This window comes from Vulpes vulpes, chromosome 10 (genome assembly GCF_048418805.1).
Source record: "Vulpes vulpes isolate BD-2025 chromosome 10, VulVul3, whole genome shotgun sequence".
NCBI classification, from domain to species: Eukaryota; Metazoa; Chordata; class Mammalia; order Carnivora; family Canidae; genus Vulpes; species Vulpes vulpes.
Genome location: NC_132789.1, coordinates 46865188 through 46889589, shown reverse-complemented (window position 1 = coordinate 46889589; position 24402 = coordinate 46865188). Strand labels below are relative to the sequence as shown.

Genomic DNA, 24402 nt, shown 5'->3' with positions numbered 1-24402 from the left:
GGTGTGTTCAACAAAGTGCCTGGTATAATTAGTAGCAAGACTTGATTAGAGACATGGTTCTTCTAACTTCAAGAGCTGCTCCCATCTCTTTCCTTTGTCTCTATTGTAGTGTTGTAAGTCCCATAGACGGGAAGTCCATGGAGTCTATAACAAGCGTGAAGATATTCCATGGATCAGAGTATAAAGCAAATGGAAAAGTCATCAGATGGACAGAGGTAAGGAGATGAAACTTTGGGTGATTGGGTGGCTCAGGTCATGATCTCAGGGTCCTGGAATCGGGTCCCTCATTGGACTCCCTGCCCTGCAGGGAGTCGGCTTCTCCCTCTCCCTCTCCCTCTGTGCTCTCTAATAAATAAGTAAAATTTAAAAAAAGAAAGAAAGAAAGAAACTTGGTGTCTTGATCTCCTTTGAGCACAACTTTTTGCAAGGTCCAGAGACACACTGTGGACGGATTCTGGAGGATAAGAAAAGAAAATTTTCTGTGTACCCTCTATACTCCCAGGTCCCTCCAGTCTGTCCAGGAAGAAATGCCACCAAGCACAGCCTGTAGTGATCTGATTTCTCTTCCTTTTTATGAACAAGCTTTTAGAGATTTTTTTGCTTTAGAATTCAAGAAGGATGCTTGTCTGAGTGGTATATACCCTCTGTGCTGTGCTCCTCAGAATGGTGGGCTAGTTAGGCTGTGCTCACAGTTAGTCTCTTACGTAACACAGGCTTTAAAAAATAGGCTCATTTCACCAATAAGAAAACTAAAGCTCAGAGACTCAGTAACTTGCCCAAGATCCCAAGGCAAACAAGTAATGGCAAAGTTCTGCTTTAAACCCAGATGTAGCCAGTGCCGAACTCTTTCCCCCGTGGTCCTGTCTCACCTGAGAGCTGCAGAGAGAGGCTCACCTGGGAGTGGGAGGGGCAGGGCAGCCCGTTCGGGGCGCAGCTCAGGGAGGTTATTCTTGGAGAATAAACGGGGAGGTTGTAGGTCTCTTCATTTCTCTTCAACCTGAGTTACACTCCACAAAATAAAATATTACATGAGAAGACCTCTAAAATTCCTTACAGCCTTAAAAGTCTGAATTTGTTTTAAAAAAATTCCGTGGCTTCTAGCTTTTCTGTATTACACACAGTTAAGTCCAGGCAAGCGATGTCCAATGCTTTACCCAAGTTACCCAGAACCTGGTTTCCCATTTCTGGGGCTGTCGTTCCGAGTGACATACCCTTTGTACGACCAGGCCCAGTGTTCTCATGTGCAGCTCAGTGGCCTTGGCCGCTTTGTCACCATTTTCCCTTGGACGCGTTTCAAGTGGAACAGGGTCTGGGCCACGGGACCTCCTTACCACTCCGAGCGGTGGCCGCCTTCCCCACCTTGCTCCCCAGTAATCCTGAGACAGCAGGCGCCCATTGGCTGGCAGAGCAGGGGCCCAGGTCTCCGGACGCCTCTGCGGACTCCGCTCGGTTGTGGTGCTGCGGCCCAAGGGCCTGGGCCTCCCGGCCACCCCTCGTGGTACTTGTGTGGGCTGCTCGGCAGGCCCAGGGCGGGGAGTGTGCGCAAGAGCCTTGGGTGTTTGCACATCTCCGGCTTCTGTGTTATGCTTTTACATCATTTATAGTCACCAAGGAGGACAGGGCTGCCTTACGAAGGAATAACCGCACATTAGGAAGCCCTGAGCCTCTTTGGCCAGGACTTGCATCTCTCAGTTCTGCTGCTGCTGCTCCGATTCTGTCCGTGCTGCTCCGCGCACTGCCCCGGCCTCAGCGGGCACGGCCGTGCGGCAGGAAAGCCTTGTCCTGAGAGGCAGGAAACTCTGCTTCGTGGCGTGGCCTTGCCTCTACTTCTGTGCCCTGAAGTCGCTTCTCCTCTCGGAGAGATGTGGGACGTGCTGGGGTTGGGTCACAATCTGTAAGAGCTGTTCCCTCAGACTTCACGGTCATTTCCTAAGAGGAGTCACCACATAAAAGGATCACCTTTTAGAAGAACACAGTGCGAAATGCCAGCCTTTTCTGGTTCTGAGGAGAACATGCCCTTACGAGCATGGCTGAGACCAGGGAGATGGGAGGCCTTCCCTAAGGCCTTTGGGCATCAGGGCGGTCATACCAGTAAGTTCACGGACTTGCTCTTTGTCCCCACATCTCCCAGGCACGAGGCTAAAGTCTCTTCTGTTTGGGGAACAGGTATTTTTCCTAGAAAATGACGACCAGCACAGTTGCCTGAGTGACCCTGCGGATCATAGCCGACTGACTGAGCACGTGGCCAAGGCCTTTTGCCTCGCACTCTGTCCCCACCTCAAGCTCCTGAAGGAGGACGGAATGACTAAACTAGGACTCCGTGTGACACTAGACTCCGACCAGGTAAGAAGAGTGTCAGGCAGCCTGGGAAGCTGGGCTTAGCGACGCCTGTATCTTCTGACAAGTGAGTTCCCTGGGTCTTCGGCCTTCCCTCAGCCGGGAACGTCCCCAGATGCACTGCTTGGGAGACTCTGAATCGCTTGAACCTTGGCTTCCTCACCCGAGTATGTCCAAGGACTTAGTCGTGAGGGTGGGGAAGGAGTGGAGGTGTGTGGGAGGACCTGCCACCCTGTGTGAAGGGCATCAGCACTCCTCGTTGCCCGTCCTGTCCTTAGGGACCGACCTGCTGCCCTCAGCCTGCATGTCCCTCACCATCCTCATCCTGTCGTTTCCCTAACCCAGCTGCGTGGGCCTCACCGGCTCTGCTGCTGCCAGCATCCCCATGCTGGTCGCGCTGCGGACTAGGAACAGCCCACCCCCCCTCCCAGGTCCTCGCCCCTGTGGCTCTCTCCCATTGCCCTGTATTCTGATCTAGTGGGTCCCCGGGACGTGTCCCACTTCTCAGGCTTTGGTGCAGAGCTGTGTCACCGTCAGGGAAGATGGGAGAGGTTGTGACTGGGCTCCGCTTCCAGCTGGTCATCAGTCCGCGGGTTTGTTTCCTACTTAAGGTCTTGACCCGCGCGGCCCTAGTGAGCCTATAGGGTAACACGAACAAGGGACTTCGGCCCTTTCTCGAATGCGACTGATGACCTGCTGGAGGGTCACCGGCCTGAGCAGTCGCAGAGCACACCTTCTCAGCAGGCCCCCCTTCTATTCACCTGGGTCCTTTCGGGTGAATGTGCCTTGTGGATTTCGCGCCCTGACGTCCAGCCCCGGAGGCCTCGGTGTTGCTGCCCAGGCGCCGTGCTCTTGGTGCCGCCCCTTCCTGGGAGCCTGAGGCCTTCGGGGTTGCGCAGCCCCAGCAGCACGGTGGGGATGAATGTGTCCTGATGGGCAGCAGACAACGGGGGAGGAGAGGGAAGGAGGGCACGCGGTGGCAGTCTCCCCACAGCCCGGCTGCCTAGCCTTCCCTGGGCGGTGACGTCCCCCTCTCTCGTGTGCCAGGTTGGCTATCAGGCCGGGAGTAACGGGCAGCCCCTGCCCTCGCAGTACACAAGTGACCTGGACAGCGCCCTGGTGCCGGTGATCCACGGAGGGGCCTGCCAGCTGAGCGAGGGCCCTGTCGTCATGGAGCTCATCTTTTACATTCTGGAAAACATCGCATAGACGGAGAAGACCTCACTGGTTTTCTGTTCAGACCTGTTGCAACAGCAGTCATACCCAAATCATTTGCACTTTAGAACTGGAAGATTAAGCTTTTGTTAACACTATTAAATGGGGGGTGGGTGGGAGCGGGGCTTGGGGGCAGGGGTGGGAGAGGGTGGCCGGGGGTCAGGTGTTCCGTAATTCTGAGTCTTCTATGCATTGTCCACCAAGAAGATCCAGGCAGCTTCTGTTACCGCACAAGTTACGCTATCCTTGCTGCTAATCCCCTTCCGTTACCGTTTAGACAAAATTCCTGCTCCCCTCTCAAGATTTCCATATGCTGTTGTGCTCAGAAATGCTCAGATGGGTACAACCATCGCCAAGGATGGGGTTGGGAGGGCAGAGGGGAAATAAACAAAGAAGCATTGGTCTTGCACTCTTTGTACAGAATTGATATAAAACAGGAGACTCCCGCACTGATTTTGTCCCTTACATCACAGTGACTCCAAGTGGAATTCCCCCTCAGTGTTTTTGAGCAGCTCACTCGCTGCAGTGAACCACAGCCCCAGGGGCCATCTCCTGTGGCCAAGGTCCGAGGTAGGGCAGCTCAGTGTGCAGTCCCTCGAAGCAGAGCTGCGTTCAGGATCGCTCAGGCTCTGGGCCTTTCTGGGAAAGAGAGAGTACACGCAAGACACCTCTAGGTCTGTGCTGGACGCATTTCAAGAAACACTGTATTGAGAAGTAACGTGAACCTCCGGGAGAGCTGTAAATACAAAACCTACGTGCGCTTTACCTAGACTCACCGCTTGTTCTTGTTCACATACTAACATTTTGCTTCATTTGCTTTAGCTTTTTCTCTCTCCATAAAAAAATTAAGGCATTTGAGAGTAAGTTGCATACATCATCATCCTTTATCCCTAAATAATGTTTAAATCTTAAAAATGACGTTCTCCTTCATAACTGCAACTTCAGTTTAACATTAATAGGATCCTTGAATCTGGCATCTGTCATGTCCTTCAGAGCATTTTTTCCTCCAAAGCTTCCAGCCTAGGATCAGACTGAGCAAGCAGCTGTCCTGACTCACCTTAATGTCCTCCGTATTTTTGGTGAGTATAGGTTTCTTCACCCCATTTTTGAGTCGACAATGCCTCATTTTGTGTTTGGTGCTAAGTTTATGCATTCTTGGCACTTTAGCAGTTATGCTTGGTCATCTGTAAGCGGAAGCCCTTCCTTCTTTCCTATCCATGCACTTAATTACTTTTCATTGTTAACATTACGTTGGAGTAGTTGTAATTCTCTATTTCGGGGCTCAGGTGCTCTCAGCTCTGGCCAGAGCGCCCCTTCAAGCCAGCGCCCACATCCTTGTGAGGCGCTCCTCCCATTTTCCTCTCTGTCCGAAGGCCACCATCCCAGTTCATGGAGTATCTACCCTGCCTGCGCTTTGGAATGTGCCCCAGTGTCTTTTCGTGGGAGCGGTAGGAGAAGCCAAGATCTAGGTGACCCTTGATACACGTGATATGTGATCATGTTCTCTTTGCTAAAAACTTCTTTAGTCACGGACCAAATGGATTTCACAACTCGGTTTGAAAAATCCTGGTCTAGGGCAGCTCCCTTGCCGCTGCCATCTACTCGCAGCCCAGCCAAGCAGGAGTCCGCCCTTTGCGTGAGCAGCACCGCTCCAAGAATCCCCCAGAAGTTAACGCAGGCCCCTGGGGGTGAGCGCTGCGACACCCCCCCCCCTCCCGGCAGCTAAAGTTGGTTTAGCGCCTGGCGTCTCGGACCGGACCGTGGGCCCTAGCCTTGCGTGCTCAGCTGGGCTGATCCCTCGTCCGGGGGGCGGGGCTTTGTGGCTGCAGCCGCGGAGATCTGTGGACTGGACCTTCCCGTGGACCCAAGGTGCCCCCACAGCACGCTGACTTGTCAGGACTGAGCTCTGGAACCACCCCCCACCGCAGCTGCCAGACGGGAGACACTTAAACGTGTGTCGCGGGCGCGCCACCCAGGCCGCCTCAGCCCCGGAACTTGAAAGCCGCCCAGGAGCTGGCCGGTTTCCCCGCAGTGGATCTTTCCTCCGCTCGGTACATCTCGCAAAGGCGGCTTCTGCGGGACCAGTGCAAGCGTGGGAGTCCTGCTGAGGACGCGCTCTCGCCCTGCATAGTCGGGCCTGCATTTTCCTCAACTGTATGAAACACCTTTTGTTTAGTAAAGTCATCTTGTGGAGCGGAGCATAAAGTAACCCGGGCTGGTTTACTTTTTTCCCTTGTTTTATGTTTCTATATGTTGTAGAACGATACAAAGTGGAGGGCTGAAACCTCACATTTCTAAATAAGTGAAAATTTTTTTAGAATATTGTACAGAGATCCTTATAAAGAAGAAAATAATTGCCATCTTGGTAACTTACTAATTTTAATTATTGAATTCTTACTAAACGTTAGGCAATGTAGTTTGTCTACATATTTTTATCAACACTCTGAGTACCTTCTGGTCTCCAGGGTCACAGGAATGTGGGACTTTGCTTTGTGGAAGTTCCTATCTAGTGTCTTCCCCTGTCCGCTGTGGTCCCTGAACGCTGGCCAGCCCCAAATTTCCAAATGAATTTACTTCTATCATAACTAGTCCCTGGGGAATAATTTATGCATCTTGTGTTTCAGTCATCAGGGCATCTGCTGAACACTTTCTGTTTGTGGTGTGGTTTCTATTTTAGGGAGTGAATATATGGCTAGAAAGGCTAAGGAGTAGAGCAGGCATGATCATGCCCATTTTAGAGCTTGGGTAGCTGAGGCCCTGGGAGGGAAAAATCTGTGATGGAGCTGGAGCAGGTGCAAGTTCCCTGGCTCTGTCTCAGCCCTACAGTTTCATCCTAAAAGGAGCTTTCTTAAGGGACAAGATCTTTTGGGAGCCATCCATGAATACTTAAGGAAACCTTGGAATTTGGAAGTAACAATGAAGGTTTCACAGTGGTGCCATAAGAAAGGAAAATAATGTTAAGGTTCTAAAATCTTTTGCCCTTTAATAAGATAAATTTTAAAATTTTTATTTTATTCAGTTCACTAATTCTAAAGGAAGCACATCTAGCACTAGACTGAAGAAAGAATTTATGACGTAAAGTTATTTGGGTTGTGACTGGTTCCCAGCTGCCCAGGAGTCCCAGAACTCTTGATGTCTGGTTGCTGCAAGAGGACAGATCTTAGGACCAGGAGGCTGGGCAGGCGCCGCCCACTAGTGACCCTTGCACGCCGTGGCTGCTACAAGGGCCTTCTAACAATCTGTTTCCAAGTCCAGTGGGTGGCTTTGTCTCACCTTCCTCAGCCTGCGGGTTGTTTTCCAAAAGCAAAGGGGAATGACACGTACCGGAGGAGAACAGGTCGTGAAAGGACGTCTCTGAGGCACAAAACTGTCAAATCAGAACAGGGCATTCATTCCTAGCGGAGCCCGAACATAAAACCTCCTAGGGCTGTTTGTAACCTCTGAGGATAATTGCAGCTGGAGGAATGCCGGGGTGGGTGCACACCCTCAGGAACCCTCCCGAGTCACCCCCCCCCCCCCTTTGCTCTAGGCCACCTTCTAAAAGCTAACAACCTCCTTCTCATTCTAGATTATTGCTTGACACAGATATGACTGCAATCAAGTGTTCTAGCTCTCACATCTGTGGAAATTTTGGTAATTCACTGATAGGTAAGGAAGACTGGCTAGAAAACTTTAGGAAAAAAGCCGTTTGTCATTCCTATTCTGTTCATCATGAACTGCTCTGCTCTTAAGGGCAGGAAGCATGGTCCAGCCCTATCCTGGAAAAAGACACGAAGAAGTTCTATCCCTGAGCTGTGCTTGTGCAGTCCCATGGTGACTGGGAAGCTGAATGCATCTGCTTCACTCATAGCCTTTAAAAAATCTTGAGGAATGCTCTGTTGAACCTAATGCTTCAAAAAGGGGGGAAAAAAAGATGTTAACGCTTATTTCTAAGAAATGTAGCATATTGCGGTTTTGGCTATTAAATCTAAATCTATTCTAACTCCCTCTGTTGTCTCCATCCATTCAGAAAAACAGAGCCAAAGGAGAATTTCCTGGGCAGGAACCAAGGGACGTGTCTAGGGGAGCAGCAGACCAGGTTGCTTCCCCTTGCCCTCCCTCAAAAGCAGAAGCCATGGTGGCAATTTCTGTCAGTAACAAATGTTACTGCTACTCTGGCTTTTAAAAGTGACAGGGAACAGGGCTTTTACTCAGGACTTTGATAATTACTCTGCATATAGAGTGTTGTAAAACCCCTATAATAAATTTGACCTAGTTTCTTAAATAAAAGCGGCTACATAAAATTACATATATATATATATATATTATTTTTTTTTCTATTTGTTTTTCTTCTTCCAGTTAACAGTCATTTAGACTTAGATGCACGGACCAAACCCGAGACCCAGCCTCGCCCCTACTTCCCAGCATGCCTTCCTGGGTGTAACTTCCTCCTCCAGGAGAGCTTCGGGAAGTAGGGAGGCTGGCGCAGCAGCAGTCAGGAGCCAAGGCACAGGCACAGCTAGGGTAAACTGAGTTGTGTGGGACAGGCTGCACTGACCAAGTGGAGTCACGGAACCCGGCCCCGCCCCAGGCAGGGGTTTCCCGGTCACCCTCAAGTTCTCCCATCTCTCAGTTAGAGCTTTGAAAGGCACATCCAGAAATGTTGCATCCAGGGTGAGGATAAGCTACACACAGTTGCTACACAAGGGTTAAGGGGCTGGAAGACCCCCGGCACAGAGCAACGAGGCTAGGAGGCCATCCGTGCCCTGGCCTGGCGACAGGGGGTGGCAGGGGAGAGCTCCGGGATCCAGCCTGCTCCGGTGGAGGACCAGGGCTGTGGTAACACACATACTCCCCAGATCTTTGGTGCTCGCGTAGCAGCATCTTCCTTACATACAAAGGTTTCTGTAGCCAACAAAGCTGGGAAGAGTACACTCCACGCAGCTGCCGCCCGTTTCCTCTCCCAGCGCAGGCCGTTTCCTGCACGAGGGCACAGAGCACGTGTCGTGAGTCTAAACTGTATTGCACATGCCAACAGTTTAGAAAAGATTTCCTGCAGTCAGACTCGAGACCTCCAGTTCTAGAATCCAAGGAACTTAGCCCCAGCCCTACCCAACAGTTTTGCCCCTTGGTTGTCTTTACAGAGGAGAGAGTCCTAGGTTTTCTCCCCCACAGGAGAGGAACCCAGACCACTCTGGAGGGCAGAGGTCAGGGACCCAGGCAGCTGCCCACCTTACAGGCCCCTGGGCTCCAGGACCAGCCAGTTCTCCAGGACCGTCTGTACATCCTGTCCGCTCAGAGGCTCCCGCAGCCGCACCTTCACCTCCAGCTTGCCCCCGGTGGGCTTCCTTCCATCCAGCACCTGTGAAGGCCACGGAGACGGTAACTGAGAGGCCCGGGGCTGGGAGCAGAGCGCTCCTCGGCTCACGGGTCAGAAAAGAAAGGAGCTCATGTCCTGCAGTGTCTGCACTGGCGGGACAATCCTGCGGTCCTGCCTTCTGGCGGTTTTAGGTTAAGTCTTAAGTAACACGTAAATCCAAGTAAGTATCCGTGCTCCAAGGTGGAGAGGCGACCCCAGGGCTCCGCCCAGTCTTCCCATGGACGCTCCCAGAACAGATGCTCACACTTCAAGCCACAGCCCGAAAGCCACTAAGCCCTAAGCTGCCCTCCTTCACAGGTGGCCCCGAGAGAAGTGGACGGTAAGGCTGCACAGCCAGCGTGGCAGGGCGAGGACTGGAACACAGGCCAAGAGCATCGATCCAGCCCCCCTCCTCCGAGGAAGGAGAGGCCCCAGCCTACACAGGCAGTAGCAAGGACATGGGCCGAGGCCCGCCAGTGGCACCATCTCGGTGCTTACCCGGCACCCTTCTCACTGGACCTTCGTGTCCTCACCTGTCAAACACAAGGTCTCCGAGTCCCTGCCCCTGAAATTGAGGGAGTTCATAGAAGTTCAAGAAGCTCTCTGGAGCCAATTCCTAAACGCAGAGCAGCTACACTCCAGGAGGGCCTCAATCTGGAACTACCTGCTCAGCTTTACGTCCAGAGCTGGTTCTGCTCCACCGTGCTACTAGACAGCTGTGCCGATCACAACCCGCCCCCCCCCCCAAAACGTAGGATGGCAGTCGTCAGACCCTCGAGGGGCCCTCTAGTCCACCATCCCCGGGGACGTAGCGGGGCATGTTGTGCAGAGCATCACAGCTTCCTGTCCAGTGACGCTAGCACGCTGTCTCGGACCCTGTCAGTCTCATACATGGAATGGAAAAGCACCTGGTCTACGGCACATTTACGATGCCTCAAAATGAACGGGTGCAAAGAAACCTACAGTAGGGACTAACGCCCACGAATGTTGGTTCTTACTTGCAGGTCCTTGGGTTTGCTCATCCTACCTCCACAATCTCTCTGATCTCACATTCGTTCTCTAGCCGCTCCAGCTTCAGGTGAGCTGTGCCAACCAGTTTGTCGCTTCTGAAGAAGGACCTGGGGAACCAAGAATCAGCCGACTGTTGGACCGGGAAGGCCGGTGGGAGCCCCGGGCTTGTGCAGGAAAACAGAGTAGGGGCAGCAACAGAAGCTGCTCTGCTCCCCACCCCACCCCACCCCCCCACTCCCCGCCCCGGGCCCATCCTGGCAGTTGCCTGAACAGGGCCTCACCCTTTGTGGAAGATTTCAAACTTGATTCCTTTGCTTTGGATCACCCTCCTGAAGCCCCGGTGGTTTCGGTTGATGTTTAGTTTGAAGAGCTGATCAAATTCTGCAAGAATGGGAAAAGACAAGAAGTGGCATGGACTCACGGCTGGATTTCCCTCTCTGCCTACAATTCGGAGTGACACCTACCAGACAGTGGTGGAGCTTCTAGGCCCTGGTTTGGAAGTCCACACAATTTTTGTGCTCTTGCTAGATACAGATTATACCAAAACGGAAAGGATTTGGATTCAAGTCCCATCTCCATTGCCTCCTTGCTATGGAGCCCTAGGCAAGTCCCTCTACCTCTCTGAGCCTCAGTTTCCCCAAATGTATTACCTCTTGAGTAAACCAACTTAAGATAATAAACTGAAAACACTCTGAAAACGAAAGTTCTGCACACACAGAGGAGAGAGCGGGTCGGAGGAGAGAGCGGTCCTCACCTGGAGAGTTTGTGTTCTTCACTACAGCTGTTTTGCTTTTTTGAGCCTGCTCCTAAAGCAGGAGGATGGAAGAAATCAGGAAAGCTTGAAAAAGAGGTGTATAGGGCGAAACCTCTAGGCTGAGTGTTGAGGGAAGTGCCTGCCCCCCAACCCCGTCTTCAAACCCCTCCCAGTAGCCAGACGTCCCAGGGAATGCAGAGAAACTGGGCACAGGGTCCTGGAGTAGAAGATGGGGCTCAGGGGATCCTCCTTCTACCTGAACCTCACCGAGTTAGGGTAGTGGAACTCAAACCGCACAAAAGCATCCAAGTCATCAGGAGTCACCCCTATGATGGAGAAAGGGGAATTGGGATCAGAAGGAGTAGCCGGGGCTGAGGGGTCTGGGCAAGCGCCCAGTGCAGAGGTGGCCCTGGGGCTACCTGAAGGAGCTGGGAGGTTCATTCCCCGGACGATGATCAGATGCATTTCCGTGCTGTTGAGTTCTGAGAAGATCCTACAGCCAAGAAGCAAGGACAAAGAGCTGTACAAAGAGCAGTAGGGAAGGTCCCCTTGTCCGGTGCCTGCCTGGCTGCCTTGCTGGAAGGTGGTCAGGAGAGCAGGCCCAGGGAAGCAAACCTAGCCTGGGCGAGCAGTGGCAGGGCTGGTACGCACACCTCAGACCTCCGTGACCTCCAGTCCCGAGTTCCCGCCACCATCACCGCAGCTCTGAGCTTCTCATGGGCAGGCAGCCACGGCCCACTCCTTCCCTGCGCCAGTGCCTATGGCACGGCCAGCCCCGGACGCCTCACTAAAAAGGCCTATGTCTCCAGTCTCTTGTCCTATCCCTGCATGGAACCCGTTTCCCTTAAGCCTTGGCACCTCACAATCTGGAATGTCTTCAACTCAAAATGATGGCTGGGAGGGTCAAGGCCCTGGGCCTGGGCCAGCTGCAGGATCTCCAGCTGCTTCTTGCGGTCCTGAGCAAGATTCTCAAACCTGACAGGGACAGGTGGGCACGTCAGCACGGCAGGGCTCATCTCCCCCACCCAATAAGCCGCAGCCCTGGGCCCACTGCTCACCTGGTGGTCTCGGCCACGTTGCCCTGGTGCATGAACTGCTTGGAGAACAGCACACATTTCTGCAAATAAGCGCCCAGAGTGACACCAGAGCCCGTAGCAGGACTGCTTAGTTTAGCATTCGAGGCCTGAGCCCTGCCGTTCCTCTGTATATAGCCTCACCCCCCTTCCCCTAACACATACCCCAAGGCCACTGTTCCCAAGTCCCATCACACTTTTCTAACTTTTTGCTGTTTTCTTTCCTGAGGATAGCCATTCCCCCAAATTCACTTAGCGAGCTCCTGTTCAAAACCTAATAGAAACAGCATTTCAGAGGCTGACTTACGATGGACACACACCCAGACACACAGATACACGCGCCTCCCTTAGTACTCCTTTCTCGCTCCCGTCTTCAAAGTACGTTCCCCTTGGTCACACAACCAGTAAGTAAAAGAGCCAGAATTTGAATCCAGGCCCATCTGACCTGAGCCCTACACCTTTCCCTGAAGGGGGCCGCGGGCACTGAAAGGGGAAGAGAAACAACGACTGACCTCATGTTGCTCCAGAAGCATTTTTTGTAGCTGGGCATACACCTCCTCAGTCTTCTGGGAGAGCTGCAGGTCCTCGTGGTGAATGAGGATGAAGTCGCCCTCCTCATCCGTCAAGGGTGAAGGCACCTGCCCAGGTCACAAGGCCCCTCAGGGGCCCCAAGAGTCAGATTATTTCTCTATTGAGCATAACAAACACCGAATCCACATTACTGTTTCTCCAGTTCCCACTAACCTCCAGTGATGGGAACTCACTACCTCCCACTCTACCCCAGGCCGCCACCACGCTCTGCTTCCCCCTCGCCTTGCCCTGCCTTGTCACCTCTAACCCCAGCTAGCCCCTCTGGCCTCCTGGCCTCCTCTGGGACCACAGGGCAGAGCAACATAAGCAACAGCTCTTTCCCAGGTGTCCCCGCATTCTATCTGCACCTTGCCCCCACCAAGCGGCTGCTTCATTCCCGGCCCCGCCCGTCAAGCCAGCCAGCGCCTCCCCTGACTGAGAAGTTCTGCTGCTCACCGAGGCAAGACTCACCTTGGAGAGGTCCACAGGTCGGCCAGCTCGTACCTGCGTGATCTGAGCCTCCAGGCGTTTGGCCACCCGTAGGTGGGCCTTAGCTTGCTCCAGGTCCTGGCCACGCTTCGCCTGCAGGGCTGCCCGCTGGTATTGCAGTCTCCGTGCCTCCAGCAATGCCAGCTGCTCCCGCACTGAAGGATGAGGGATGATGGCTAGGGCCATGCCTGTCCCTCCCTGGAGCCTTCGCTCATCCATCCTTCTCCCCAACTCACCAGAGGGACTCAGCGACTCCTTAGAACTGGAGGCCTTGGGATCAGGCAAGGCCCGAAATGAAGGGACCGCAGGCTTCGCTGGCTTCTTGGCCACTGGGGCCTGGGCTGGGGGCTCATCCTGCAGGTGCCCGGGAACGTGTCATGGGGGTCTGTTTCCCACCCGGGCTGTGGCAGCTCCCAGACCTGTGCTTCCTTCCTAATGCTGCACTAGCTTGCCATGTAACCGGACGTGAGTGGCTCTCCCGTCACGGGCCCTAGAAAACCTCAGAGCTGGAAGCTGCCTCAAAACCTTCCCAGTAGGAAAGCAGGGTAATGGGGACTGAAGCAGGGCCCTGGAGTCAGAAACGCTGGCTCAACTCTAGCTCTGCTAACTCCTGGCTGGGTGCACTTGACCAAGTTTTTTCTCTGTGAAACCAAAGAAAGCATACCTACCTCACTGAGCTTGTTAGTACGGATGATGACAGGGAGTGGGCTTAGCCCTCGTCCGCTACTCCCCCCAGCCAACCCCTGGAGCCTCGGGCCTGAGCCAAACCTCATCCTCCTCCTCCTCTGCTGAGGCTGGATCCTCCGAGGAAGCCAGCTTCTGGGCAGCAGCTAAAGTAGCTGCCACCACATCTTCCTCGGTGCCCACAGCGGGCGCCAGGCCAGGAATGGGGGGGAATCCTGTGGAAGACAGATGGCTGGGAGAGGGGCAGGGGGAGCCTCGGAGAAGCACGAGGCGGCTGTGGGCCATGGCTAGAGGCAGACACGTGAGCAAGCACTGCCCCTCCCCACCTATCTTGCTCCCAGACCTCCGTATAAGGCCCCCATGCCGAGCCCGCTCACCTGGCGGAACAGGCAATTCAGCAAAGTCCACTCTCCGTCCTGCCCGGTGTGCCCGGATGGCATCCTGATATTGCTGCAAGGGAAGGGGGGACTTGCGGGGACCGCGGCATGTAGACTCCACGCAAGGAGAGGGAGACCCAGAAGGGAAGCGAGCCCCTGAGGCAGCACGAACTCCCGAGACAGAGACAGACAGACAGAGACCCGAAGAGCGAGGCCCATCGCAGCCACAGAGAGGTCGTGCAGCTGTGGGCCCACCTTGGCTATGCGCTCGTGCATCCGCGCCTTGCGCTCATCCCCACTGCCCCGGGCCTGGATGCCTGCCTCCCGATACTTGTTTAGTCTCTGCTGCAGGGCATCCAGTACCGTCGGTGGCTCAGCAGCAACCACTTGAAAGGAGAAAAGAGATGGCATCAGTCTGCTGCCTCTCCCCAGGGCCCCAGCCCACAGTTCCACCATCCCGTCCTACCTGGAGCTGCTGGAGTGTCAGAGCCTGTCACTGGCTGCACTCGCTCCAGGGCTAGGGGTACAACTGAGGGTGCTGTGACAGCCTTGGAAGCCTGTGGAAGGGCCTTCAGATCTGGGGACCCAGAGGAGAGGTGGAAGTGGAGGTGCCTGGTGAGTCCTGGCCCCGAAACTCCCCGATGTCAGCCTGAGCCGGCCCCAACCCCCTGTCCCCATACTGACCCTTAGGTGCTGGGGGCATGGCACTCAGGTCCACAGGCTGCCCCTTCCCCAGGGCCTCCAGGACTGCACCAAATCTCTACAGTAGGAGAAGCAGGTGTGGGCATCAGCCAGGGAACCCTTGTGCTAAACCGCCCCCCCCCCAGACCCATCTTCCTCAGGCCCAGTCTACATGCATGACCATGTGGGTCACTGCCCCCATCTGTGAAACAAGGGGTTGGACACAGGGCCTCTGAGTCAGATGCCATACCTTCCCAATCCTCATGAGTTCTCGGGCACGGTCTAGGTCTCCAGCCCGCTTGGCATTCAGGGCAGCCAACTTGTACTCTCTCTGTCGAGCTGACAGCAGGGCCCATGGGTCTGGGTCTGAATCAGGTGGGGCAGAAATGCCAGGACTGCCCGAGAGGCTTGTCTCCGGCTGAGAGGGCTTGTCTATTAAGAAACAAAAAGCCCGCAGAAGTGGCACGAGGGTCAACGAAGAAGGCGCACCCTTTGGGTCCCAGTGCCTACAGGTCCAGTTGGCCCAAGGACCTTTCAGGGAAGGTGCAACTGATGACAATGGGCAGGGTGGGATGGGGAGGCAGGCTCTGAGCTTAGAGACTAGGACAGGACTTGGAATGCCTCCAGGTACCTGACTCCTTGGTGAAGGGAGCTGGGGCATCTGCCTCTGCCTCAGGGTTCCTGTCAGCGGCTTCCTGGGGGGCCGGCCGTCTCTTGCCCACAGCCACTGGAGGTGGAATCTCATCCTCACTGATCTTCTTGCCTTTCCTCACAGCAGCCAGCTGAGCCTCCAGAGTCTGAAAGAGAGAACCAGAAGCCCAGCGAGTCATCTCAGCCTGAACCCTGCCTGAAGATGGGCCAGGAATCTTCCACCTCCACAAGGGTGGTGGGGAAGCCTTACCCACTGCCCTCAGCCCCACTCCTCCCAGCGCTGTTCCTTGGCCAGGCCCAACCCACCTTCAGGCCACGCTCACAGCGCCTGGCTTTGGCTGCTTCACCTGCCTCCCTGGCACTGGCTGCAGCCTCCCGGTAGTTGTGGATCCGATCCTCCAGCAGAGCCTGCAGCCCCCGAGGCCCTCCAGCCTGTAGATACTTCAGTTCAGGGCATGGCCACTCCAGGGCCAGTTAGGCCCTTGCTGCTCCCTCCCTGCAAGGAAGCTGCCCCCGAAAATGAAGCTCTTGGATTCAAGGAGAAGGAAGAGCCTAAAAGCCTCAAGGTGGGAGGCAAAGACTCACTGGAGAGGCCAGATGCCATGTCAGAGGGAAACACAGAGGCCTAAACAATCTGTGGAGGCCAGGAAATGGCTGCAGGGGGTGGTTTGGGAGAACAGAGAGGCCTTTGAGGCTGGCCAGCCGCAAGCAGCTTCTCAGGCTCTGTCTGCTTGGGGCGGCTTGGAGGAACGCGGAAGGGCTACTGCAGCCTTCCTAAGCAAGCCATGCTACACGCATGTTCTCCACAGACACTTTCAGGGCATCAGAGGTGCACAGGATCCCTCCAGAACCTACCTGAGCTGCTGGGACTGAAGCTGTCAGTAGAGCTGTCTGCCCTGGGGCTTCGGTGTCTTCCTGTCCCTTCTCTTCAGAGCCTCCTGGGCTAGCTGTCTCATCACCATCCTGGGGCCCAGCCTCCTTATCCACACCCAGGACCTCCTGCAGCTCAGTCTGGAAAGAGACAAGTCTCAGGAGCTTGGGAACCTCGGCATCATACCCATGACAGGGTACGAAAATAAAGCCCCCCACCCCCAGCAGCATCGCCAGCATCAATCACTGTGCCTCAAAGTCCTCTTTACCAAAACACTCCTTTAATCTGACCTTAAAAGCCTTAAAAACAGTGAAGACTCCAAATCTGAAAATTCCCAAATGCACAGCTCAGACCACACGTCAAAAGAGACCTCACATCGTGGTTAGGAAAATGGACCCTTCTTGGGCAAGGCACTCACTCAACCTCAGAGCACACACGAGACAAAGCCCAGGCCTCTTCCTCAGGCTTGATCACAGAGCCCCCCCTCCCCCCCACACCAGCATGGCAGACGCACCAGCAAGTCTGCATCCTCCTCCAGCCCTTCCTCCTCCAGCCCTTCCTCCTCCTCCACATCCCGCATGCAGTCTGCAGCCAACTTCTCGATGTGGGCCATAGGCAGGGGGGCTGAGGGAAGAAGGTCACAGACGGTGAGGGCAATCAAAGGTCCGTGAGGAGAGTCTTTGGTCCCCTGTGCCAACAAGACACATCCAGGGAGAAATCCTCTTTCCCTTCCACAGCCAAAGTCCCACCTGGAAAACCCTTGCTCTTCATGACCCAGCTCAAAAGACCCTCAGCTGGGAAAGCTTCCTGGGAATGCTCCCTTCTTGGCATTTTTGTCATAGGTATTCACAGACATGCCCATCTATTCCCCAAAGCCTCGTTTCCCATATGTGTAGACTTTTAACATCCAGGGAAGCTTTACGATACTTTTACAAGGTAGGTGTCACCCCCATTTTACACATGTGAGCTGATAATACCAAGGTTAAGTTTCCTCACATTGCAATCTTAGTAACCAAGATGCAAACCCAGGCTCATCTAACTGTAAAGCCGGTTTGGACTGAGAGAAGTAAGGGCCATGGGTCTCCCAGACCAGTGACTCCCTTCCCAGGTCCTCCCACTGTCCTCATCTCAGGGGCACATGGGATGAGGGATGGTTCTCTCTAAAGGAAAGATTTAGACCCTCAGACGCTCCCAGGCTTCAGGTCTCTGCCCTCTTCCAGGCTGGGGAGGGAGACTGCACTTACTCAATAGCGTCTGTGTACTTACGTGCTCAATGCAACCTGTGCTAAGCCCGAGCCCCTCCGCTCTACTGGGCCCTAGCTAGGGCTAAGATAGAGAAGTGAGTCAGTCTGAGACTCATTAGGACCATTGTCCATAATGGGGAGAGGGGCCGTCAGAGAAGGAGTGAGCTTCCCATCACACAGGTGTATGAGCAGGACGAAACAGCCTCCTGGTGGGAGTACTGCAGAAGACAGGGTATCAAGGACCTGGTGATCCAACTGGCTCCTCCCAGCTGTGAGGAGACAACCGTCTCTACCACCCACCTGAACCATCTGGTCCCAGCAACAAGCCCGCCCAATGCCACAAACTCACCCTGCCCCTTGGGGGCTGGCTTCCTGCCTGTGGCCCCTGCTTCCCCGGTGAGGGCCAGCAGTTCAGCCTCCAGGTCTTCATCATCCTCAGTCTCCTCCATTCCCAGCATCATGTCCTCAGGGCTAAACTCCACAAAGAGCCCCAGCTGAGAGCAGAGAAGGGTTCTTAGGAACCACACAATGAGGACCAGTCCTAGAGCCAGTCTCAGGCAGTCCGAGGCTCCTTCATTATGTGTGAGGCACAATGTGCAGACAGGGAAACTGAGGCCTGCAACATTAGCCTTTGGGGCAATTATCTCCCTAGTGAGTATAAAGAACCCAGTAAGACTACATTGTAAGTAAGTAAGTAAGTAAGTAAGTAAGACTACATTGTAAGTAAGTAAGACTACCATTATTATTACAGCGTAACAGCACTAGCTGTCAGACACTGCACTTAGCATTCTACATGATTTTTAATTCTCAAATCCTGAGACTTAGGCCCTGTTTTTTTTTTTTTTTTTTAATTGTGGTAAAACACGTGTAACAGGGTGCCTGGCTGGCTCAGTTAAAAGAGCTTGGGACTCTTGATCTTGGCCCCATCCTGGGTGTAGAGATTACTTAAAAATAAATAAACTTTAGGGATGCCTGGGTGGCTCAGCAGTTGACCATCTGCCTTCAGCTCAGTGCCTGATCCCAGAGTCCCGGGACCAAGTCCTGCATCAGACTCCCTGCATGGAGCCTGCTTCTCCCTCTGCCTGTGTTTCTGCCTTTCTCTCTGTGTGTCTCTCATGAATAAATAAATAAAATCTTTAAAAATAAATAAATAAACTTTAAAACAAAACATAAAAGGGGTGCCTGGGTGGCTCAGTCAGTTAAGCATCTGCCTTTGGCTCAGGTCATGATCTTGGGGCCCTAGGATCGAGGCCTGCATCCCTGAGCAGGGAGCCTGCTTCTCCCTATCCCTCTGTAGCCCCCACCCCACTTGTGCTCTCTCTCAAATGAATAAATAAAATCTTTGAAAAAACAAATGAAACAGAAAAATTATCTTAATCATTTTTTTAAGGTAAGCTCTACGTCCAATATGGGGCTTGAACTCAGGGCCCTGAGATCAAGAGTTGCATGCTGTACCAACTGAGCCAGCCAGGTGCCCCTCACCGTAACCATTTTTAGGCGTCCAGTTCGGTGGCATTTAGTATATTCACATTACTGTGCTACCACCACCACCACCAGAACTGTTCTCATCTTACTCAACAATTCCCCTTTCCCTCCCCTACCCTGTCAACCACCATCCTACTCTCTGTCTCCATGAATCTGACGGCCCTAGGAAAAGGTAGCCCTAGTTCCATCACCATGCTCAGGTGAAACTGAAACAGCCTTAAGTAGCAGAGCTAGCATCTAAAGTAAAAGGCTTGTGACTTCAGTCTATGCTCTCCATTCCACACCCTCCCTTACCCACTTCTTTTAAGACAATAAAAAATGGACTAAGAAGTTTCAGGACTTGGGCCCAGAAGAAATAAAGGGAGCAGATTAGAGGATACACTTTTCAGTCTCCCACATGGGCCAGAGCCCTGTGTCTCTAAGCAGCAAAGCTCTTCCAATGGCCACAGTCCTCAAGCCTTGGCATCCTTGGCTGGCAAGCAAAATCGTGGCCCTAAATGAGAAACCTACGACAGTGATGACACCCCATCAGAACACCCCAAATTTGGTGGCTCCTGAGCCCGCTCACTCATGGAGTGACCGTGGCAGGAGGACGCCTGGGTCGAAACGCAGCCGGGTTTAGGCTCCGCGGCTGGTCGGCGCTAGTCAGAGGGGCCTGACCGCGCCGCCGCCTCCAGGGAGCGCCGCTCGTCTCACAGGACCAGCGAGGCAGTCAGGCAGGTGACCCGGTTTGCCCGAGCCGCGTGGAGACCCCAGGCGGCCGGGACGCGAGGGGGGCTGCGTCCATACCTGCTTCGCAGCGGCCACGCCCCGGCCACCGGCCTGAGGGCCTTTCCGGGGTCTCGGCCCTGGCATCTCGGCAGCGCGGACGCCGGTCTGACGGGGAAGGAAAGCGCGTCAGGCGGGAGGAGCCTCCGGGCCCGCCCCCAGCAGCGCCGCCGCCGTGGGTGTGGCTGCCAAGCTCCCAGCCCCGCACCTGCACCGCCCGGCGGCGGCACGGCGGTGGGAGGCCCCGGCCCGCCTGCTCGGCTTGGGCGACACCAGGAGGACGGCGGGGGCGCGGTCGGCCACTCAGGGACCCGCTGCGCGCAAGGCTGGAGCCTTCAGAACGGCTCCCGCTACGTTACGGCTCGAAATCCAGTGCCTCAACCAGTAGCCGCCACTGGCAGCACAAACCTGGACACTCGTCCCCACACCAAGTCCCGTCGGGCCGCTCAGCTCCGCAGCGACCCGCATTCCCGCTCGGGCTCCCGACCGCAACAGGACACGACGTGACGGAACCCACGCCCCCGCCGCCCCGGCCTGCCACCCCTCAGCGGCCCCGGCCCGTCACCCCCCAGCGGCCCCCGCCTGTCACCCACACACGCGCGCCCCGCCGGCCTGTCACCCCCCAGCGGCCCCCGCGGCCCCGGCCCGCACCCCCAAAAGCTTCTGGAGAAAGTGATGCTTGTGCTGAGTCATGAAAAAGTTGGGGGGAAGGCGGGGAATGGACTCCCAGAGGGAACCCCCACAAGGGTTCCGGGGGAGGAACCCGCGCGAGGGAGCTGCGGCCTGGGGCGCAGGGAGACGCGGCACGGCGCGGGCGGGGCCCTAGGGGCTCCGGGAAGCACCCGGGGGCGGGGGACGTGACGGAGCCGGGCGGGCGATCCGGGATCCTCCCTGCGGCCGCGGAGGGAGCACGGAGGCCGGGAGGCTGCCCAGGACCGAGCACCTCGCCACGGCCCCGCGAAGTGGCGTCGCGATGGAGACGAGGGGCGAAACCCACGGGGCTCCGAGGCTCACCGGCCGCGGGCGCTCGGGGTGACGGCAGCCCTCGGGGCGCTGAGGCGAACGGGCTCGGGGCAGAGGACGTCAGGTCCCCAGGCCGAGGCGCGAGGGCCGCGGAGCGCGCACGGGAGGCGAAGCCGAGGGACCCGCCCCCGCGCCCGCATCTGCCCCGCAGCACCCCTCGCCGGGGCGGGCCCGCTGCGTACCTCGCCGCGGATCCGACGCTAGCCCGGTCCTAATCCCGCCCGGCACCGCCCAGGGCTCCCGCGGCCCCGGGGAGGCGGCGGCGGCCGCGACAGGAAGCGACCCTGCGGGAGGCGGCTCCCGCCCGGACACGTGACGCCACGCCCGGTGAGGCGCGCACCACGCAGGCGCAAGCCGGGGCGGGCGTGACGTGCCAACAGGTGACTCCAGAGGTGAGGTTTTCAGCGCGCAGGCGCCTTCGGGCAGGTAGCGCGACGCTCGGAGAGACAGACGGTAGTTGGGCAGGTTTGGGGCGCGCCGCTGCTCGCGCACATGCGGCCGCTGCGTCCCGGCAGCGGCTCTTGGCCGCTTCCCCCGCCGAGCTCCCTCCCCTCCGGCGCGACGCCCGCGCCACGCCCCGCGCCCCGCGCCCCCCCGCGCCACGCCCCGTCGGCGTGGGGGCGGGGCTGCCGCAGGCTCCGTCCCGGAGGCGGGACGCTCCTGCTTCGCCCCCGCGGTCGGGGTTTGCTCGAGACCTGGGTCGCCAAAAAACGCGAAGGGGCTGCTCTTTCTCAGTAAGGCACTGCACGTCCCCTTTCTCGCCGGAAGGCGCGTTGCCCAGGTGAGAGCGGCTGGGCCAGGCACCTCGTCCAGGTCACTCCGGCTTGACGCGGAGACAGCTCCCCTGCCCTGCTGACCCAGGGATGTCGGGTGGAGGGGCGTTAACGGGAAGCTTCGCCTACAACAAACCTAGCACCGCGCTCCTGCCGGAATCCTAAAGTTTTACATTATTATTATTTGCAGTTTGTAGTTAGCGGTTTCAAAAATCTTCCACTCTTCTTGGACAAAGGGCCTGTTTTCTTACTGCTTTTGGGCCATTGTCCAAAGAGGTCATTTCACCATTCAAAATGAAGTTTCGCTCTCATATTCTCATCTCTCTTCTCATTGAAGAAGTTTTCTCTTATAATGAAATAATTAATATACACAGACATATGCAATATTTCATATTTGTTTGAATGCAAGCTCCACGAAGGCAGAGGTTTCTGTTTCCCGAGTTCTCTCCAGTGTCTAAAGCAGGTAGCTACTCAATAAGTAGCTCCTATTTTCTCTAGGAACTGACCTAAATACACGGGTATCTACCACAAATTTAAGAGAAAAAAAAATCACAATACAGTTGAAGCCACCTGTACACCTCTCAGGTTGCAGCATTTTCCCAAAGACAAACTTACTCGGCTGAATTCTTTGCCCTCCTCTGCACGTGGGGATCTGGAAGCCGTCTATAGCGTTTGTTTGCGAGCATCAACATCGTGTCATTGGTCTCACTACACACATTCTTCAACTCCTTTTTCTGCTCTATTTGTAAGCTTCATCCACATCAATACTTAATACTGTATCTGGTTATTTTTCATCTCTATAGTATTTCATAGTATGAAAATGATTCTTTCCCAATTGCTTGCCATTACCGTGCCGTAAACATTCTTGTACACAAACCCTGGGGTCCAGCGTGTTTCTCTAGGGTATATATCGAGGTGGGATTGCTGACTCGGAGGGTTCCTGCATTTTCCAGATTAAATATTACCAAATCAGCTCCAAAACAGAGCCAGTTTACATTCCCATCAGTGGGGCATTTGGGTTCTAGTTGTTTCCTATGGTCATGGAAAGGTTTTCTAATGTATGTGTGAAAGAGTTTTGACTTGCAGGCCTCATTTAGTAGGCTTCCATTTTGTTAGTCATTCATGTGTCTTATTGTGTAGATGACTTATTTACTCATTTTTCTTTTTTATTGTGTAATTTTTTGCTCTGATACTGATCCTCTATTAAATCCAATTATAAACATATGCATATATGTACTTTTTTTCTGAATTTTTGAGAACTATTTGCAGATGTTCTTTCACCCATAAATAATTCTATAAGAACATTCAATAGAACGGCAAAAACTTGCCATTCACAAAGTTTAACATTTACCTCAAACTTACATATAATATATATTCCCTAATGTTTATACTTGTTCGCATCCACAACCCAATCAAGGTTCACATGGTGCATTCTATTTAGGCGTTTTGTTGTTGTTGTTTTTTAATTTATTTATTGAGAGACACAGAGAAAGAGAGAGGCAGAGACACAGGCAGAGGGAGAAGCAGGCTTCATGCCGGGAGGCCCGACATGGGACTCAATCCTGGGAATCCAGGATCACGCCCTGGGCTGATGGCAGATGCTTAACCACTAAGCCACCCAGGTGTCCCGATACTGATATTTTTGAAGAGGAACAGTTGCTTTGCATATCTTCCCCTCAATTTTGATTCCTCTGATAACTTTATCAGATTTGGTCGAACATTCTGGAAGGACTATTCACAGGTGCTGTGTTTTTCCTTAGTGCCTGACAGGAGACTTTAGATGTCAGTTCCATTGTTGGTTGGAAATGTAAATGTTGGTTGGAAATGTAAATGAGAATTGCAAAGTTACACAAAAACCCTGCCAAGATTTTGACTGGAATAGATTTGTATTTAGAGACTATATCTCTTTATTTATTTCTCAGTATATTTTCTGTGCCTTCTAAGTCTTTTTAAAGATTTTTTTGATAAATAGTAATTTTTTAAAAATTATACTTTAAAATATATTTCTATATATATATTTATATATATATAGAAATATATGCTATATTTCTAGCAGGCTTTTTTTTTTTAAGATTTATTTATTTGAGAGAGAGCATGGGAGGGGCGGTGGGGGCAGAGGGAGAGACTTAAGCAGACTCCATGCTAAGCACAGAGCCTGATGTAGGATTTGATCTCATGACCCTGAGACCATGACCTGAGCTGAAACCAAGAGTTGGATGCTTAACCGCCTGCACACCCAGGCACCCCAAGTAGTAGTTCTCTTTTATAAACTTTGTTATATTCACATTGTTCACTGACTTACAGTAAATCTAAAGCCTGACCATAGCCATCTAGTTCCTTCCCAGAGGCAATCAATGTAACCAATTTCTTACACATTCTCCCACCACTATTTAATATAGATACACATAATTGTATGCATACCATGTTGCCATTAAATAATTGGCAGGGCTAACAGAAGAGTCACAAGAAGGGCCTACTGTCAGAAGGATGGTTTGGTTTTTATAATTTGGTGTTTGTAATGACTAGACTTCTCAAACACTCTAAAAAAAGCAAATTATTTAATGGAAAATTTCAAAAGTCATGACAGCCATTTCCATGCAGTATACTTTGCTACAACAATCCCATGTGCTTAGAAAGCGGAAATCAAGCTCTTTGCAAAGAGCTGGTCACAGTCCTTCCTTGTGAAGCCCTTCACTCCTTCAGCGCGTATAGCACATCATCCTGGCTGACGTTGAGCCGCACACGAAGGAGCAGGTCGTTTCTGCTGGGCTCCACAAGGAGGAGGTGGCAAGAGCCCAGGTTAGAACACACTGCCATGGTCTCTGACATGGTGGGGTACGGGAGTCCCTCCATTCTGCACAGTGCCACGTGTTGACTGTACACCTAGAAACAAAAAGCAAATCTGAGGTCAGATGCCAGAAAGGGGAAGAGGAAAGGCAGTACTGGCTCTGTACCTCATCATTTATTTCTTGTAGGCAAGTCAGACATTTTTTTTTCTGTTTTTTAAGATTTTATGTATTTATTCATGAGAGACACAGAGAGGCAGAGACACAGGCAG

At 53.8% G+C, this 24402-nt stretch overlaps 3 protein-coding genes across 13 annotated transcripts in view; 1 reads left to right on the top strand and 2 right to left on the bottom strand.

Moving 5' to 3' along the window:
• The window catches only part of ZFYVE9 (zinc finger FYVE-type containing 9), a 189729-nt gene extending 182195 nt beyond the window's left edge, over nt 1-7534 (top strand). For 2 of the 4 annotated variants that reach the window (XR_011994795.1, XR_011994794.1), the window contains 4 exons: nt 110-215; nt 2167-2343; nt 3385-4631; nt 5079-7534. Coding sequence is in view for 2 of the 4 variants with exons in the window: in XM_072723961.1 (XP_072580062.1) it covers nt 110-215; nt 2167-2343; nt 3385-3546 (445 nt within the window). In the remaining 2 variants the exon portion in view is untranslated. Of the gene's footprint in view, nt 1-109; nt 216-2166; nt 2344-3384 lie in introns of all 4 variants that reach the window. The other 2 variants (XM_072723961.1, XM_072723960.1) reach the window with 1 other exon arrangement.
• On the bottom strand, nt 6510-21107 carry CC2D1B (coiled-coil and C2 domain containing 1B). 2 transcript variants are annotated; one of them, XM_025991830.2, is made up of 25 exons: nt 20754-21107; nt 19570-19656; nt 17645-17789; nt 16566-16675; nt 16036-16191; nt 15487-15612; nt 15161-15326; nt 14780-14961; nt 14533-14608; nt 14315-14425; nt 14104-14234; nt 13849-13921; nt 13556-13686; nt 13024-13141; nt 12770-12942; nt 12241-12366; nt 11714-11772; nt 11514-11630; nt 11075-11148; nt 10923-10981; nt 10656-10707; nt 10183-10282; nt 9918-10008; nt 8764-8893; nt 6510-8511 (listed from the first exon to the last, which is right to left on the bottom strand). In XM_025991830.2, the coding sequence occupies exons 2-24, from the start codon at nt 19633-19635 to the stop codon at nt 8765-8767; spliced, it is 2571 nt and encodes an 856-aa protein (XP_025847615.1). In that variant the 5' UTR covers nt 19636-19656; nt 20754-21107; the 3' UTR covers nt 6510-8511; nt 8764. The 2 variants fall into 2 exon arrangements, with proteins under 2 accessions (XP_025847615.1, XP_025847613.1); XM_025991828.2 differs by having other exon boundaries at nt 8052-8511; nt 13556-13921; nt 20754-20897.
• Nucleotides 21108-23885: 2778 nt separating this feature from the next.
• ORC1 (origin recognition complex subunit 1) overlaps nt 23886-24402 on the bottom strand; it is a 30166-nt gene continuing 29649 nt past the window's right edge. For all 7 annotated transcript variants that reach the window (XM_025991827.2, XM_072723966.1, XM_072723967.1 and 4 more), the window contains one exon: nt 23886-24227. In XM_025991827.2, the coding sequence (XP_025847612.1) occupies nt 24036-24227 (192 nt within the window). In that variant the 3' untranslated portion in view covers nt 23886-24035. The remainder of the gene's footprint in view (nt 24228-24402) is intronic.